The sequence below is a fragment of the Coturnix japonica genome, chromosome 24, assembly GCF_001577835.2.
Source record: "Coturnix japonica isolate 7356 chromosome 24, Coturnix japonica 2.1, whole genome shotgun sequence".
NCBI classification, from domain to species: Eukaryota; Metazoa; Chordata; class Aves; order Galliformes; family Phasianidae; genus Coturnix; species Coturnix japonica.
In genome coordinates this window covers 2946949-2961266 of record NC_029539.1, presented here as the reverse complement: position 1 = coordinate 2961266, position 14318 = coordinate 2946949, and the positions used below count along the sequence as shown (strand labels likewise).

Here is a 14318-nt window from a genome sequence, read left to right as displayed (position 1 = left end):
TGAAACTGTGGCATTTTGAAATATTGGCAAGCACATGTCACAAAGCTGATGTGAAATTCACGAGCTTGCCATTTAATTAGGCTGCACGTTGCTTTTCTTGTTGATAGCACTGAGTGCTCGCTTGGCTGGAGGGTGCTATTTGTCTCTAGAGCAACAATATACGCTTGGCTTCAACCAGCACACCCTGCAGCAGATCCTTAGCTAAAAGGAGCCCAAAGGAGGCCTTGAGCCCTTTGTAACCCCAAAGTTTTCTCATTTCTCCCTGGGGTGCAGAGGGTTTGTGAGCAAATATAGCACAGAGAGAAATGGACCCTCTCTCTGCTCTGCTCCCATCAGTGTTCCGCACCTGTGAGGCCTCCAGCTTCCAGTGCCTTAATGGACACTGCATCCCACAGCGCTGGGCTTGCGATGGTGATGCTGACTGCCAGGATGGCTCTGATGAAGACCCCACCATCTGCGGTACGTGTCTGCAAATGCACCCCATGAGAACTCCAATAGGGGTCAGGGGAAAAGGGTTTAAGGGCTGTGCTTTTGGTACTGAAAATTGGCAAAATCTGCTTAATTTCAGAAAAAAAATGCAACGGTTTCCAGTGCCCCAATGGCACCTGCATCTCAACCAGCAAACACTGCAATGGCATCACTGACTGCGCTGATGCCTCTGATGAGCAGGACTGTGGTGAGTGCTGGGGGCTGCAGAGGGATGTGCCCATGGTGGGGTAATGTTGGTATTGAGGAAATGGGCTCCTCTCTGAGCATCTGCAAAAGGCAAATAAGAGGTGTTGGTGCCATGGTGCCATCCCCTCCTGCTGAACTTTGCCCAGAAATTCCCCTGTGCACCCGCTACATGGACTTCGTGTGCAAGAACAGGCAGCAGTGCTTGTCCCACTCCATGGTGTGTGATGGTGACATCCAGTGTGAGGATGGCTCCGATGAAGACGCCAACTACGCGGGATGTGGTGAGCGTGGTGTTGTGCATCTCAAGGCACTTTGTACAGGGAGGGCTGGAGGGAGGAGACCACAAGCATGGGGAGGGTGCCACAAAGCTGCCATGTCTCCTAAGCAGTGATCCTGGACTGTAATGCTGTGCTTTCAGAAGTCCATGACAGCCTCCTGCTCCATGTGAGGTTCCCTTCCAGCCCCACACTGACACTTACTTTCCCCTCATGCCTCCCCTGCAGCTCAGGAGCCTGAGTTCCATCGCACCTGTGACCAGTTCAGCTTCCAGTGCTCAAATGGGGTGTGCATCAGCCTGGTGTGGAAGTGTGATGGCATGGATGACTGCGGCGATTACTCAGATGAAGCAAGCTGTGGTGAGCAAAACCTCAAGGTCCTTGTCATTATGGCTTCTTATTCCTTTGGATACCAGGAGCACAGGGAACAAGCTCCATGCATCTATATGTGTGCATGTATGTGCATGTGTGCACCATTCTCTTTCTGCAGGTAGATTAGCTGCAGCACGCTGTACATCCGATCTGTGGGCACGTGTTGTGGTTGAGTGAGTCTGGTGGGACCATATTGCCTCCAGATTCCCAGCCCAAAGCAGACAGGCAGCTCACAGCCAAGTTCAATATTTATCAGTGTTCCCTGGGCAGCACTAGGAGCTGTGCACAGCCAGGCAAAGCAGCTGTGCCTTCATTGCAGAGCTTCAGGGCTTGCTTCTCTGCTTCTGCTGTGCTCTATGAATTCTACTGCTGCTTATTAGACCATAGGAACTGTTTGGCTGCACCCAGTGCACGTACATTATAATGTTGTCAACAAAGCAATGATAGCTGTGAGAAATGGGGGAGTTGGAGAGGAAGAGAAAGGATCTTGCTCAAAATGCTGGGAGGATACTGGGGGAGTGCCTTGTTCTTGTACCTTGGCTGTGTTAGAGGCTGTTGAGATAGCACTGGGGCTCAGAGAACTCTCCTCTCCTTGTCAGAAAACCCAACGGATGCCCCCAACTGCTCCCGGTACTACCAGTTCCAGTGTGGCAATGGCGAATGCATCCTCCTTAACTGGAAGTGTGATGGAGACGAAGACTGCGGGGACTGGTCAGATGAGAAGGAGTGTGAGGGTGAGTGCCCCTGATGCTGCACCAGGGCTGCACCCCTAGTATCCTGCACCAGCTCTGGGTCCTCCAAAATCCCTCACAAATGGGCTGTGTGCATGTTCTGCCTGCCTGAAAATCCCAATTGGGATCCAGACGCAGATAACACCACATGTCTTGCCATGCCTTCCCCACTCCCTTCTGCTGGTGGTGCTCTGATACCCTGTCCGGTGTCTTTCAGGCTCCCCACTCCTTCCCATCACCACCGCCATCCCTCCCACCTGCCTCCCCAACCATTTTCGATGCGGCAGCGGCGCCTGCATCACCAACAGCTGGGTGTGTGATGGGTACCGCGACTGCGCCGACGGCTCCGACGAGGATGGCTGTCCCACCTCCCGTAAGCATCCTCACCTCAATCCTCCTCTATCACGGCTGGGGACCTCCTCTATCCTCCTCTATCACGGGAGGGGAGGGAGCTGGGGTGGCTTTTCAGCTCATACCTGCGCTGAAGGTACCTGCAGAGCAGTTGCTTTCTCAGCCCTCTGCAGTCAGCAATGAGGATAGTTCAGGCAGCCCAGCTAGCTGCTAGATGGGAGGACATTGCCATCTAGTGGAGCCGGCACCAATGCCATGTAATGAACTTCGGACCGCTGTCGGTGCTGCTGGGTTCTCTCCTCGCTTCTCCCACCCGCAGACCCCAATGTGACCGCCAGCCCCCCAGCGCCTCGTGGTCGCTGCAGCAGAGCCGAGTTCGAATGCCAGCAGCTGCATAAATGCATCCCCAACTGGAAGCGTTGTGATGGCCGGAGGGACTGCCAGGATGGCACCGACGAGAGGAGCTGCCGTGAGTGTGGGGCTGAGAGCATCATATCTGGTTCTATCTCTTGGGATGCTCTGTGTGGGGATGGGAAGGGTTAATGCTGGTGGAATCCTGGCAGTAAAAGTGGGGAAAAAAGTCCTACATGCCAATGTTGTGGGTTGTTTTTTTTCCCATTAGAAGTCCAGCTATTAATTTTATAGAATCATTGAGTCATTTAGATTGGAAAATGCCCATGAGATCATTGAGCCCAACCATGCCAACCATGATCCAGCACTCCATATCCAACCATGATGTGACACTATGAGTCCACCACTAAACCACATCCCTAAGCACCATGTCCACACATCTCTTAAATACCTTCAGGGATGGTGACTTCCCTGCACCAGGTCCTTCTGGTGGTGGACATGATCATGGTAGAATATGCAGCAGGGTGGAGATAGGGCTGTTAATGGCACTCTGTGCTCCATCCATGCATCATTCCTGCTTTGACACCAGCACTCAGCCCCATCCCTGCAGGGACCTTCCCTGCACTGAGCCCTGCACCCTTTCTGCTTGCAGCAACGCACAGCTCGCTGTCGTGCCCCCAGGGATACCGCTGTGAGGATGGGGAGGCCTGTCTGCTGGCGACCGAGCGCTGCGATGGGTACCTGGACTGCTCTGATGGCAGCGACGAGAGGAACTGCACGGGTGAGCTGCAGTCTGACCATGCACAGTGTCAATGCTCCCTTCAGTCAGTTTCTGCCTCCATGGGTTGGCAGTGGAACTGAACTCCTGTTCTGGGCAAAGGGCTGAATTCCCTCCTGCAGGTTCACACTCTCTGTTTTAGATGATACCATTGTGTACAAGGTACAGAACCTACAATGGACGGCCGACTTCTCTGGTGCCATCACCCTGACCTGGGCTCGGCCAAAGAGGATGTCCTCAACCTCCTGTGTCTACAACGTGTATTACAGGTACCCCACTGCCTCGCTGTTTGTATTGGGTGAAGGGCAGAAGCATGAGCACAGACATCAGTGATTGATGGGCTGATGGTTGGACTGGATGGTCTTAGTGATCTTTCCAACCTTAATGGTTCCATGATCAGCACATGTATTTACAGCAAGGCCCTGTACTGAATCAGATTTCAAAAGACAGAGCTTTGCAATCTATTTCTAGTTGGAAAATCTTCTAGTGCTTCAATGCAAAGCGGCCCCCAAAATAGCTGCAGCTATGGGACCTTTGTGAAAAGCTGCCTTTGTTTCTTTCAGACTGTTTACTCTACAGAAATGTGGGTATTATTGGGTGTTCTGTTCCTGCTTGGGTCTTGTCTTTGTGGGACCGCTAACAATGAGAACAAAGTCAAGAAATTAGAGCACAGCAGTGAGGGCAAACCTCAGAGGATGGTGATGGTGCCAATAAGGCACCGAGCTACACTTAGTTCAGACTCTGAAACAGCTTTCCAAGCTGGTGGTGGGCTTTGCTGCCCAGAAAACTAAGCAGCATGCTCTTAAAATACAAATTGATTACATGTCCCCCTCTGTCACCAAGTACATCCCTGACTGAAGGGGTTTGAATCTCGTGCAGAACGGTCGGGGAAAGCATCTGGAAGGTTCTGGAAACCCACAGCAACAAAACCAGCAGCGTGTTGAAGGTCCTCAAGCCTGACTGCACCTACCAGGTGAAGGTGCAAGTGCAGTGTCTCAGCAGAGTCTACAATACCAATGACTTCATCACCCTGCGGGTACCCGAAGGATGTAAGCAGAGCTGTGTGGTTTTAGCTGGAGTTTGGGAGGGGTTCATAAAAAGCAATGAACCAGCACAACTAGCATCACTGCTATCACTAGAAGCATCCATTGGCCCAGTGAGGGTTGAGCAGGGCTTGGGGCACACCAGAAGACCACGTCTACCCTCTGCTTTGTTGGCAGACCCTGCCCTCCTGTTGCTGCTTCTCAGATGACAGCTGTGATCAATCCTAATGCTTGTGCTTCTCCCCCCAGTGCCGGACGCTCCCTTTAACCTCCAGTTGGCCCTCAAAAAAGAAGCTGAGGGGGTGGTGTTGTGCAGCTGGAGTGCCCCTGTGAATGCCCACGGCCTCATACGGGAATTCATTGTGAGTCCTGCTGCTGTTCTGAGCACAGACATCTGCATGGGGCTGGAGGGACATGAATGGTGTGTTGAGAGCAACGTTATGGGGCTGTAGACAGCAACACAAACTCAAAACCACTATTTTCTTTCTTGTTTCCTTTGTAAGCTTGATTAATTATTTTTGGCATAGAAAGACCTACAGAATTGTTGACCCTGGAGTTCTCATCCCCAGTTTTGGTGCTTGTAGGTGGAATACAGCAGCAGCGGTTCCAAGGAGTGGTCATCCCTCAGAACCACCAAGAACTACACTGAGATCAAGAACTTACAGGTCAACACATTGTACACAGTTCGGGTGAGCATCTTCGGAGCTCAGTCTATAGGAGAGCTCTGCACTACCTCATTACTGTTTGCTAAGCAGTTCAAGTCTTGTGCAGCCAACTAATTGCTGGAGAAGCATGATGTTAAACTCCAGCCTTTTAATGTCAGCCCTCTGTGGGGTGCTGGCATTTGCACTGGCAATGTGTATAGATTTAAGACCAGAGTTGTGCCCCTTGATTTGCTTTTCCACCCAAGAGGCCAGGCTGTGTTATGAAACCTATTCTACCAATTTCCCATTCTGGTGTCACTGCAACTGCTCCAGATCTGGGGCAGAGATAAATTTGCTCCTGAATGAATGGCTGCAAAGAGCAGCAGGTAGGTGTGGAGAAGGCACACATGTGTCAGAGTCTGGGTGATTGCTAATAGAATGGACAAGAAGTGAAAGTGTGCCAGCCCTGGGGAATGTACACTGCCAGTGTCCATGTGCAAGATGAACATGGGTACCTATGGATACAGGCATGATTCTTACCTGCATTGGGGCTGATCCATTCTGTTCCATGGTTATAGGATTTTATAAGAGAGAGGTTATCTGCAGAATGGATGCCCATTCCTCCATTTAGATTCTTTTAATTGACTTAAAGTGGTCTGCTTTATCTCTGTAATAAGCATTTTATTGCCAAGTAATGAAGCTATTGTTTGCTTCAAAGTCCTTTTCCCTGAACTCCACCTTGCCCATAACCTTGCTCTAACCTTGCTCTGTTTGCATCATGTCTTGCTGGTGGCATTCATTCACATTAACTGACCGTCTCATTTGGAAGGTTGCTGCGGTGACCAGTCGAGGAGTGGGAAATTGGAGCGTCTCTAAATCCATCACCACCATCAAAGGCAAAGGTGAGTGCTGTTCTTTCAGTAAACATTGCTGTACATCGCTCAAAGGGCTGCAGGCAGATTGCCATTGATTCATATAGGTCCTACCTTGGGCTGGGCAGGGTGCACCTCCACCAGCTCTTCCAGCATCACTCATTGAGAGAATACTTGCTAATTCATCCCCTTCTTGCTTGTGATTGTGATAGTTGCTGCATTTCCTGTAGATTAAGCCCTAAAAGACTACTGAGGTTCCCAGAAACTCTCGCTGTGTTGTGGTCTGACAGTAGGTAAACTCAAACAAGGCAATAAATTGTTTCCGTCTGAAGTGCTGTTTGATAAGCCTTTTGAAGTCATTTGTATTCCTGACAAGACTTTCTCCTAGTCTACATTCTGATGTCAGAATTGCCTGCTTTCTAGTTTGTTAGATAAAAGTGCACACTCACGGTGTTGACAAAGAAAGGGAAGAAAACATCGTGCTACTAAAAATGCAGAATCCATGATTGTGTGAAATATGGGAACACCTGATCATTGGAGATAGTTGGAAAGCGGAGGTAGAAGAGCCATCAGAACTCTCTATGAAGTTTCTTGGGATTGCAATAACAGCCATTTCTTCCTTTCCTTCCAGTCATTCCTCCACCTGTCATACGCATTGAGGGCTTCACTGAGGACTCCATAAGCTTCAGCCTAAAAATGAATACTAATATCAAGGTAAAATTGTACTCTTTACTTCTGAAACATCAGTAACAGAAAAGTTGGATGAGTGGTAAATACTGGATGGAGTAAGCTATCACCCAGTTAAGTACTGCAGTCATTTTGTGAAACTAATTATTCCATTCCCATTCATTACTTGCTACTCATCAGCTGTCCCAGCTCTCTTAATTAGGATGGAAAATATGACTTAAAGACATAAGTGATGACTCTTTCACTGCATCCAAAATAGCTGAGCTTATGTCAGTTCATATCGTGTGCCATCTCTGCTTGACAGGTCAGCGGTTACGTTGTCAACATCTACTGGACATTTGATGCACACAGGCAGGAAAGAAGAACTCTGACCATAGAAGGAGAAAAGTCAGTCCAAAAAGGTAAATTGTTCAGATGTAAAGTCTTACTTTGGTCACCCCCAAATGGAGGGTGTCTGAGGCCATCTAATGCTGCTGACCACTTCCTGATGCTTTCACCATGCCTCACCTAACAGTGCAAATCTCTTTCCTTGCTCAGTGGCCAACCTGACAGCTCACACCCCCTATGAAATCTCTGCTTGGGCTAAGACAGAGCTAGGTGACAGCCCTCTGTCTTTTGTGCACGTTGTGACCAGCGGGACGAGACCCATCCCACCAAGTCTCAAGGCCAGGGCCATCAACCAGACAGCAGTGGAGTGCACCTGGACCGGTCCGAGGGATGTTGTAAGGCCCTGAGGTTCTCTTTTCTCACTCACTGGGATGGGGTCTTGGCAGATCAGAGCTAAACTTGGTCCCAGGAGGAACATATCCCTAAGGAACAGCAGCACACCAAGGTTTGGGTGGGAGCTCCATGCCATGACAAGCTTTGTACCATCCCTCTTGTCCTCTCCTCTGCAGGTCTATGGCATCTTCTATGCTACATCCTTCCTTGAGCTCTACAGGAGCCCTCACAACACCACCACAACCTTCCACAATGCCACTGTCATTGTGCAGCGGGATGAGCAGTACCTGTTCTTGGTAGGCTGCTTTTCTGATCCCCTCCTACCCCCACGATGGGCTCACATTTGGCACCGAAGCCTGAAGGCACTGCACTAACTGCTGGGTCATCCCTTCAAGGTCCGTGTGATGTCTCCCTACCAAGGGCCACCGTCTGACTACGTCGTGGTGAAGATGATCCCTGACAACCGGCTGCCCCCGAGGCACCTCCATGCAGTGCTCACAGGCAAGACCTTCACCATCATCAAGTGGGAATCTCCCTACGATTCACCCAACCAGGACATGGTAGGACCTCAAAACCTTCTCCTCTTCCTTTGCACACAAAGCCCTTGTTCAGTGACAGATCCCTGCCCCATCATCAACTTACCCTTCCTAAGCTGGTGCCCAGGCTGTAGCAGCAAAGGTTTGCTAGCGAGTCTGCAGGAAAGTGAGACCTGTCATTCACTGTGCCTGCCTTTTCTCCCCTTCAGTTGTATGCTGTTGCAGTTAAGGATTTAGTAAGAAAAACAGATAAAATCTACAAAGTGAAAACACGGAACAGCACGGTGGAGTACACCATTAAGAAACTCGAACCAGGAGGCAAATACCACGTGATTGTTCAACTGGGAAACATGAGCAAAGAAGCCAGCATGATGATTAACACGGGTAAAGGAACAAGTATTGATACGAAATGCCATCCTGTTGTAAAAGCCACCAGCAGACCCTACCAGCCATCCCCTCCCCTCCAGCACAGCCTGCACTATGCTGACAAATAAAGCCCCCCACCCCTCTCAGAAGTGCCCCCCTTGCTGTTTTCTCAACCAGAAAACAAGTGGCACTCCTATTCCAACCTAAACTTCCTCCTGTTTTCTCTCATTTGCAGTTCCACTCTCTGCACCGGATGCCTTAAAAATTATAGCAGAAAATGACCACATTCTGCTCTTTTGGAAGAGTTTGGCTTTAAAGGAAAGCAATTTCAACGAGAGCCGGGTAAGGGGCACTGGGGCACTCTCCCCCATCCTACAGGCAGCATTTCATTAATGCTGGGAGCAGAGTTGCTTGCAGGACTCCTGCCATTACCCTGTAAATAGAACAGGATGCTCAGCTCCCTGAGAGACCCTGATGGGCCGTGTCGTTGTTTTCACCCCACTCAGGGTTACGAGGTTCTCATGTTTGACAGCCTGGTGAACCGCACGGCCTATCTTGGGAACACTACTGAGAACTTCTTCAAAGTTTCCAACCTGAAGACAGGTCACAACTACTCCTTTGCGGTCCGGGCCAGGTGTCTGTATGGTGGGCAGATGTGTGGGGAGCTGGCCACGCTTCTCTATGATGAGCTGGGAGCTGGTAAGTCACTGGCACAGCCCCCTCTTCCTCCATGAACACTACTAACAAAAGCCTCAAGAATGGATCCAACAGGAGATAGCGGAGTATTATACAAATGGCCACTTGGTGGCTTTGCATCCTAGCAGGTCTGTAAAAGAAACCATCCTGAAGTTGTAGGATGGAAACGTTAGCAAGTTGGATGCATTCGGGTTGGGTTTGTTCCACAAAAACCCACAGCCTTTGAACACTGCACAAGTAGCAGCAGGAGAAATGTCATGTTGGTTACAAGTGGTGCAACCCTGCTTCCCTGCTCTGTAGGTGAAGACTCCTCTGAATCCAAAATGGGCAGATCCACTGACGTGGCTGCCATCGTGGTCCCCATCCTGTTCCTGCTGCTGGTGGCCCTGGGGGCTGGCTTTGTGGTGCTCTATACAAGGCACCGCCGGCTGCAGAGCAGCTTCACTGCCTTTGCCAACAGCCACTACAGCTCCCGCCTGGGCTCGGCCATCTTCTCATCAGGGGACGACTTAGGTATGTAGAATCCAAGAGTTGTATTATTGTTGAGGTTGGGAAAGAGCCTTAGGATCATTAGGTCCTGCCAGCAGCCTAGCATAACTCATGGGGTCTGAATTGGGATCTCAGGTACCCCACATCAACACACAACCTAAATCCTTTATCATGCTTTGGGACGTCTTTAATGTTAAAATCCTTATGGGCTTGATCTGATTCTAAGATCTATAAACCTGTCCCAGGGTGAATGTTGTTAATAGCTTCACTTAAACATCCCCCTCTAATGAAAATTCATTAAAACCTGGACAACAACCATTAAGAGCCACATGATGGTTTGTTTTCCAGGAGATGAGGATGATGAGGCTCCCATGATAACTGGATTTTCAGATGATGTCCCCATGGTCATCGCATGAAGCGCGTTTCTGACTGTAAAAACCAAATGGTGTAAATATTTTATTTGATAAGAAAAAAAAAAGAAAAAATAGTCGATTGTTTATTTTAAAAAATGCACTTTGAGTTGCAATATGTTATTTTTCTATGGGCCAAAAAAAAAAAAGGAAGAAACACTTTGTAGTAATCAACTGTGAATTGCAAACTAGTTTGGTTTAGTAACAAATTGCTTTGATTTAACATTGATTTAGTCTTACAAGGCTATGCTTGCTGGGCATGCTTTTAAGTCTGTGAGATATTTTCTGTTTACTAAATTGGCTACTCAATTTATTTTTCTAAGACAAGAATAAATTTATTTTACAAAAATTCAGGAGATTATATATGTAGAGAGAGAAGTAATACAGTCCCTGAAGGTTTTGCTTTTACTTAAGAAAAAGAATTGATAATCCTTTGGACTTTGTTTTATATGAAGTAATTTTTGTTGTGTTAATTTATTGGGAAATCTGCTCGAGAACAGATTTCTGAAGCCGTCAGACGTTGTACACATTGTTGTGTAGGACATGTGCCACTTTATCTTGCGAGGCAGTAGCATCTTGGCATCCCCACCATTGTTCTTGCCACGAGGATAGCAATCCTTAGTTTCACGTGTTCTTCCCCTCATTCAGAGGCTCTCTCAGCAGTGGTGTAATCAATCTGTAATTCATGTCAGCAATGTCAATGTGAGAAATCGCCACTGCCTTAGCACTTCATTCCCAGGAAAGCTCTCCCCGTGTTGCTGCTCGAGGTGGGAAGATGTTGGAGGGATGGAAGGGGACCTCCACCAGCTCTGCAGTCACAGAGCTGCAGGTACCACGCATCTCCACTCATCAGTCTTTGCTTTCCTTCATCATCGTAGCTGCAGTTGCACCTTCTGCTTCTGAATAACATATCTATAATATATCCCTATCACTCATCATGCCACACGTGCTATAGACATAATACTGGCTACACAGCAGTAGAAATGTCTTTTTCCCATCACTGAAATTATTGTTTAGGTGATTCTCCCCTCCAATCCCACTACTTGCCAACCCATATGAGCAGGTGCCCACAGCTCATGCTTGGCCATACTCTATATATGCAAAGCCCAGGAGCTCTGTGCCAGTGCAAAGAGAGCACACTGTCTTGTCGTACTGGTTCCTTGGTTTAAACCCAAAGTATTTTTGCTGTGTAAACTGCAGTCTTCCTACAGATGAAACAAGAGAGGCCAACTATGTTTTGATACGCAACCAACCTGTTTAATTTCACTTACAGAAGATGTATAAAGCGTTGAGGTTCTGTAGGGTTTGATACGCTATAGAAATACTGACTCTATTTTTAATTACTGGTGTTCTCATCCTCATTGACAGATTTCCGCCCTAGAGTTGGGACCAGATTTTAGGAGCAGCAGTTGCAATACTTGTACCATGTTTGAGGGTCAGACACTATTCTTGGGTAGAAATCTTGAGTAGTTCGATCAGCATGTATATCTGCTGCAGGGAGAGCAGACCCTGACCCAGAAGCAAAATGATCCTATAGATATAAATAAGAAGATTTATTATGTTTAAGCAAGGATGGGGGAGGCAGAAAGCAGAGATAGAAGCATTGCATCCCTTCCTTGTTAAGTAAATATTAATCCTGGTGCAGGTATCTGAGAACTGCAGTGTGGTATCCCAGAAGGTGGTACCTTCAGAGAGTGGGTAATAAGTAAATACTGCTGCTCTGCTCCCCTGGGGAAAGCTCTGCTCGAGGGAGGGCTGCAGAAGGCAAATGCCAAAGGGGAACCTTGTAGCCACTTTGCATTCTGCAGCAATCCCTCGGCTGGATGCTTTCAGCTGGGGATGGGTCACCTCTGGCCACAATGAAAGGCTCCTTTGTGCTGTGATGCTGTGAGCACTGCCAGGAGGCGGTCTGCTGGAATACCAGCATCCAGAAATGCCCCCAGTGCAATGCAGTGAAGGCCTGTGCACTGCAGCCCTTGACTTTGTGTAGAGCTCCTGCACTTCTGATCACTGCAATGCAATACTCGGGCACTCCCTCACAGTGCAAAAATCCCCGCTGTGCTCTCAGCAAAGCAACTTTACAGGGCTAGTGTATTTTATATATAAATAGAGAAGTCTAAGCTCCAGGCAGGGAATGGGTGGGATAGATGCAGTTCTGGGTAAATTGTATATTTTTATGAACTTCTGAAGCACGGTATCTTGTTCACAGAGATGTATATGGGGCGGGAGGGCTCTGGTGTACATATGGTACATGGATGTGGATGCATATTTTGTTCCTTTTTTATTTATCTTTTTGTTTTTTCAGTAGCTTGATGCAATGGGACGCGAATCCTTTCCCTTCTGGAGGTGGCCTGGGTTGACCTGATGGAAACCCAGGAAAATGTTGGGATCTGTAAGGGGAAAAAGGGTATGGGAGACACAGGCACTGGGGGGAGCTTCTGGTACCTGTGTTTGAGCCCACTGAAGATGCTGGCTGGTGTTCTTAAGTCCATTTGAACAACAAACTGAGGCTGTAAAGGTCCTTAGTGCTCTCAGGTCAGAGCAGAGGTCACAAAATGTGAAATCTTTATTTGTAGAGGCAGACTTCAGCAGTTCAAAAGTGGAAAGGTAATACACCATTCAGGAAAGACCCAAATGGCATTTCCCCAAACGACTTTCAATCTCTTTCAAATGGACTTCAGAACAGACTGGGTGCCATGGAGTTATTTACTCTGGGGTCCTGAGAGCTCCTGGTACAGCCCTAACAGTGACAGCCTTAGGGTGGGCTCCAAGCAGCCCAGTGAAGCCAGTAGTAGAATCCACTTCTAATCAGGTTCCCTGAGTGATGTTTAATACTGTACTGTTTGAATTGCTACTCTGTGTCTTTCCTTTTTTCCCCTCCATTCACTGATTTCTGCTGTGTTATTATTGCACAATTTTGAAGGAATTTTTTGTCTGTTTTTTTTCTTCTCCCCCCCCCCTCCAATCTTAATAATAAAAACGGACTGGGTGAATAAAACAGCTCCTGGTTTTCCAAAATCATTAGTGAACCTTTCATGCAATAAAAGGCAAAGCATTCCTCTGAACCAGCTTTTTGCATCCCGTTCCCATGCTGCACAAGATGCCACTGCTTTCCCATTGCTGTTGGCAAGCACACCTGACACCCCGGCAGCTACAGGCAAAGCAGAGTTACGACTCACAGAGAGGTAATGAGCAGGCAGCAGTCTGTTCACACATACCTCATGCTTTAACCTACATAATTAGAAAGGCAACATGTGAGCATGGTGGACGTCGCCGAGGCACGCAGGCATCTTAAGTGTTGCACTTCATTAGTGTTTAGCTTAAGGCAACATTAACAAACAGCCGTTCCTTCCTCCCCCGTCGCTTCCTTCCTCATGAATGAAGCTGACTTTTTCCCTGTCGTTGCTGAAACAGATCTCTCCCCCTGGAGGTACGAGAAGTGACACCTCATTCCCATGCACCCACTTCTCTCTCCAAGGCAGCCAGGTGCACGGTCAGGACAGAGACATCTCCATCTTGCACCCTGATGGAGCTGTGGGTGTCCCTGTTCTTTGCAGGGGAGTTGGACCAGATGGCCTTTAAAGGTCCTTTCCATCTCAAATGATTCTATGCTGCTATGACTTGCAGAAGCCCTTCCCAGTGGGTGTTAAGCATTTCACCAAATAGATGCACTCTGATGTTGAGTGAGTGCAGCTGAAGGTCTGGCTCACTGCTCCTCTTTTGAGTAAGCAACCCAAGTTCCTCATGCCAGACTCCTGAATGTTTCTCATTCAGGATGAGATGAAATAACTGAGGATATTTCTCAGCAGAATGCAAGCTGGAATTCAGGATGGGGAGCCAAGAGCTCCTAGATAGCCCAGCCCCTCCTGTATGGAGGGAAGGGATGGTCTGTGGGAAGGAAAGAGCTGTGCTAACCATCCATACTAACCATGCCCTGCCACGAGCCCCTCAACCTGCCAAGTGTGGGACATGAGTAAAACATCAGCCTGGGCTCTTATAGTGCACGTTTCTTTCTTCACTGTGAATTATCAGCACTCAGAAGCCCACATCCTCTGGATCCTCATGGCTGAGCTCACCCAGTGCCTGGAAGCATCACCCTGCCCAGGACCTGACCTCCTGTTTGGTTTGAGCACCTTCCTGGGGCTGGCTGGAACTCCTCCCACTGCTTCCCAGATGGAGGATGATGACAACTAGACAGCCATGTGGGGAGGAAGGCCAGGAGGACAGCCAGTGAATGGGGAGTGGGGCTGTGAGCTGAGTGGCAGTTAAATAAACACACCCTGAAGCCTGCTGCCACCTCATACCCTTTGTGCAGGGAGGGA

The 14318-nt window shown here is 48.5% G+C and overlaps 1 protein-coding gene across 1 annotated transcript in view; it reads left to right on the top strand.

Annotated features, from left to right (window-relative positions):
- SORL1 (sortilin related receptor 1) overlaps positions 1-13014 on the top strand; it is a 32161-nt gene extending 19147 nt beyond the window's left edge. The window contains exons 26-48 of the mRNA XM_015884157.2: positions 337-459; positions 569-676; positions 822-956; positions 1179-1310; positions 1922-2056; positions 2271-2426; positions 2724-2873; positions 3408-3536; positions 3676-3802; positions 4413-4582; positions 4826-4938; positions 5161-5265; positions 6050-6122; positions 6724-6806; positions 7084-7180; positions 7317-7501; positions 7676-7795; positions 7895-8059; positions 8245-8419; positions 8637-8743; positions 8908-9100; positions 9398-9610; positions 9935-13014. Coding sequence (XP_015739643.1) covers positions 337-459; positions 569-676; positions 822-956; positions 1179-1310; positions 1922-2056; positions 2271-2426; positions 2724-2873; positions 3408-3536; positions 3676-3802; positions 4413-4582; positions 4826-4938; positions 5161-5265; positions 6050-6122; positions 6724-6806; positions 7084-7180; positions 7317-7501; positions 7676-7795; positions 7895-8059; positions 8245-8419; positions 8637-8743; positions 8908-9100; positions 9398-9610; positions 9935-10002 — 3062 coding nt within the window. The 3' untranslated portion in view covers positions 10003-13014. The remainder of the gene's footprint in view (positions 1-336; positions 460-568; positions 677-821; positions 957-1178; positions 1311-1921; positions 2057-2270; positions 2427-2723; positions 2874-3407; positions 3537-3675; positions 3803-4412; positions 4583-4825; positions 4939-5160; positions 5266-6049; positions 6123-6723; positions 6807-7083; positions 7181-7316; positions 7502-7675; positions 7796-7894; positions 8060-8244; positions 8420-8636; positions 8744-8907; positions 9101-9397; positions 9611-9934) is intronic.
- Positions 13015-14318: the final 1304 nt, after the last annotated feature.